This window comes from Penaeus japonicus, unplaced genomic scaffold (assembly GCF_977035675.1).
Source record: "Penaeus japonicus unplaced genomic scaffold, GWHDUDI00000001_assembly GWHDUDI00000021, whole genome shotgun sequence".
NCBI lineage: Eukaryota > Metazoa > Arthropoda > Malacostraca > Decapoda > Penaeidae > Penaeus > Penaeus japonicus.
The window spans coordinates 10,866,265-10,868,764 of record NW_028234423.1 but is presented as its reverse complement, the minus strand read 5'-3'; the positions used below and the strand labels follow the sequence as shown (position 1 = coordinate 10,868,764).

The window sequence follows — 2,500 nt, the reverse complement described above, 5'->3', positions numbered from 1 at the left end:
TGTAAATTTCTAAACGCTTGTTGGTGTCTCTCCTAAAAGAATGCTGCCTTTTAAAGACATGGGATATGAAGTTCTTCAGTAACTAAGTGAAAAACAAGGGAAAGAGCAGCAAAAATAGCATTAAATAAGAGGTCATCCCTTTTGGAAGTGCTGAGTTTGACAAGCTCATTAAGTGTTGAGACTATGGGATTATATCTCAGAACAAAGGAATCTTAAGAAGGGAGAAAAAGAAAAATTCAAAGCCTCTTGCCACTAAAGACATGGTATGAAAAGTCTGAGATGAGACGACGGTACGTTGGAGATACAAACAATCACGGAGTACACTGGTGGAAGCAAAAGACCTGGTATCTTGAAGCAGGTCGAACTTGTCCCTGAGCTCAATCAAGGGGGTGCAAATCTAGGAAAAATCATCCATCATTAATGGTGTGATCAGTTGGGATCTATCCTCTCTTGCTAAAAATCTTCGTGAAATCCATTTTCTTAGAAAGTACAAGAGTTTGGACCACAAGATCAGAAATGTAACTCAAGTCAGCACCGTCGCTGAGGTAATCAATGCACACCCGGTGAGCAAAGGATACACGTCAGCAGCAGTGATCTGATTCGCCTGTGAATGGGGATCCCACTTTCCGCAGAGAGAACACTTTCCGCAGAGAGAACACTTTCCGCAGAGAGAACACTTTCCGCAGAGAGAACACTTTCCGCAGAGAGAACACTTTCCGCAGAGAGAACACTTTCCGCAGAGAGAACACTTTCCGCAGAGAGAACACTTTCCGCAGAGAGAACACTTTCCGCAGAGAGAACACTTTCCGCAGAGAGAACACTGAATGCAACGAGACAACTTCGATCTTGAACACGAACTGCCACTGGTGCAAGCCACCTAACCAACATAATGTTTGCAAATATGCACATAAAGGAAATGGGAAATATTGACAAAGAAGGAATAACAGGGGTGTTTACAAGAAAAAGTGAAGAAAGAGAGTTTTTTTGGAATACAATAAAAAAGTTTTGGAAACAAACTTTAAAGAACAATCTTGTTGTTTTACTGTGAAATTTGTTTTGTTAATCCTAGTCCCTTGCTTTGGGTACACACGGGTGTCTCTTAAGTTGCCCAATCGAAATTGTTGTAGAAATGTTGTAGAGTAATCTGCGTTGGCATGGCATGATGTCTCTAATAGGTATATTATGATATGTATTGTTGAGTCAGGGGATATAGTGGTACATTTCATTCACAAAAGAACCATTATGATTGCGAATAAAACAAATAGACCTGTAGCAAGTGCTGGCATAGCAAAGTCGACTACTGGCAACATGCATTATCGACGTTTAAGTTGATGGCAGCATTGCACATGAGATTGAGCAACATTGTCGCCCCCAATTGCAGTGTTGTCTCGCCGTCATGGTTGGTGTCCGTGCATCCCAAGCGCCCGTACTGTGGCGTGAGAGTGAGATTCCGTGCGTGCAGCTCCGCGCACACCGCCCTCACGGCCAGGCCATGAGGCAGGAGCGAGTCCCACCACCAGAGGCCCTCCGAGTCGGCCTTCAGCCAGTCCCTCTTAGCTGGAGGGCCTGAAGGCGACCGGCCCTCGCGGACCTCAGACCCCTCGATCTCCTGAAGGTAGTGGAAGAACATCATGTTGCCCCATTCAATGTTGCTGTCGGAGAAAATAAATTGCCGCAGGTGGCTCTCGTGGAGCGCGAACGGTTTGACTCGACTCTCCGACAGCACAAGAACGCGATTTCGCAGAGATATGCGATGGAGCAGTGGGACAAGTCGACGGAGGCCTTCGTTCATGAGGTCGAAGGTGCTGAGACTAGGAATAATTTCTCCCATGTCCATTAGTCCCAGGGTCCAGGTGGAGTAAGCTGTATGACGGAAAACTTTAAATGATTGTATCATACTAATATGTTTCCTATATCTGGATGTCCAAATACAGACCAAAGATCCTTGGTCAGAATTAAAAATGAGACCTAAACATGTGCATTTGTGTAACGGGAATTATAATGTTTTGCTCCTTAGTGTGTAATTTTAGATGAAGATGTGGCATGCTTGATATAATATTTGTAAGAGTACGTGCAGCAGATTGTTGCAGTTGTGATCACACAAACTTACCAGTCACCAAGATGTCAGGAACTGGATCAGGGCCGCTCGCCATTCTCTTCAGGAGCTGAACATCCTTTCGATACTCAAATGTTGAAAGAGATGATACTTGAAACACGCAGAATCTGAGAAAATCAAAATAGCAGAAGTTCAATGTAGTATTTTGATTTTACGTTTTGAAGTAAAGTGTGTTGTAGCAGAATTCCTGGTCCTACCATTGCTTTAAAGCAAATATGGCGTAATTCAGATAATCCCATAAGTTACCAGTTACATAAAAAATGGATATCTGTCTAAACCTGAATCTTTCAAGGCAGGATCATCTGCAGTGCACTAAAATCTGTTGCTCTATAACTGAATGGGATTCAGGATATGGGATGCGATGTGAATAACCTTCCCAAATGT

At 43.4% G+C, this 2,500-nt stretch overlaps 1 protein-coding gene across 1 annotated transcript in view; it reads right to left on the bottom strand.

Moving 5' to 3' along the window:
* LOC122258550 (uncharacterized) overlaps positions 1-2,500 on the bottom strand; it is an 8,868-nt gene that overhangs the window by 1,449 nt on the left and 4,919 nt on the right. The window contains exons 3-4 of the mRNA XM_043024554.2: positions 2,111-2,223; positions 1-1,863 (exon numbers count right to left, since the gene is read on the bottom strand). The exon at positions 1-1,863 is cut by the window's left edge and continues 1,449 nt beyond it. Of these exons, the coding sequence (XP_042880488.2) occupies positions 1,298-1,863; positions 2,111-2,223 (679 nt within the window). The 3' untranslated portion in view covers positions 1-1,297. The remainder of the gene's footprint in view (positions 1,864-2,110; positions 2,224-2,500) is intronic.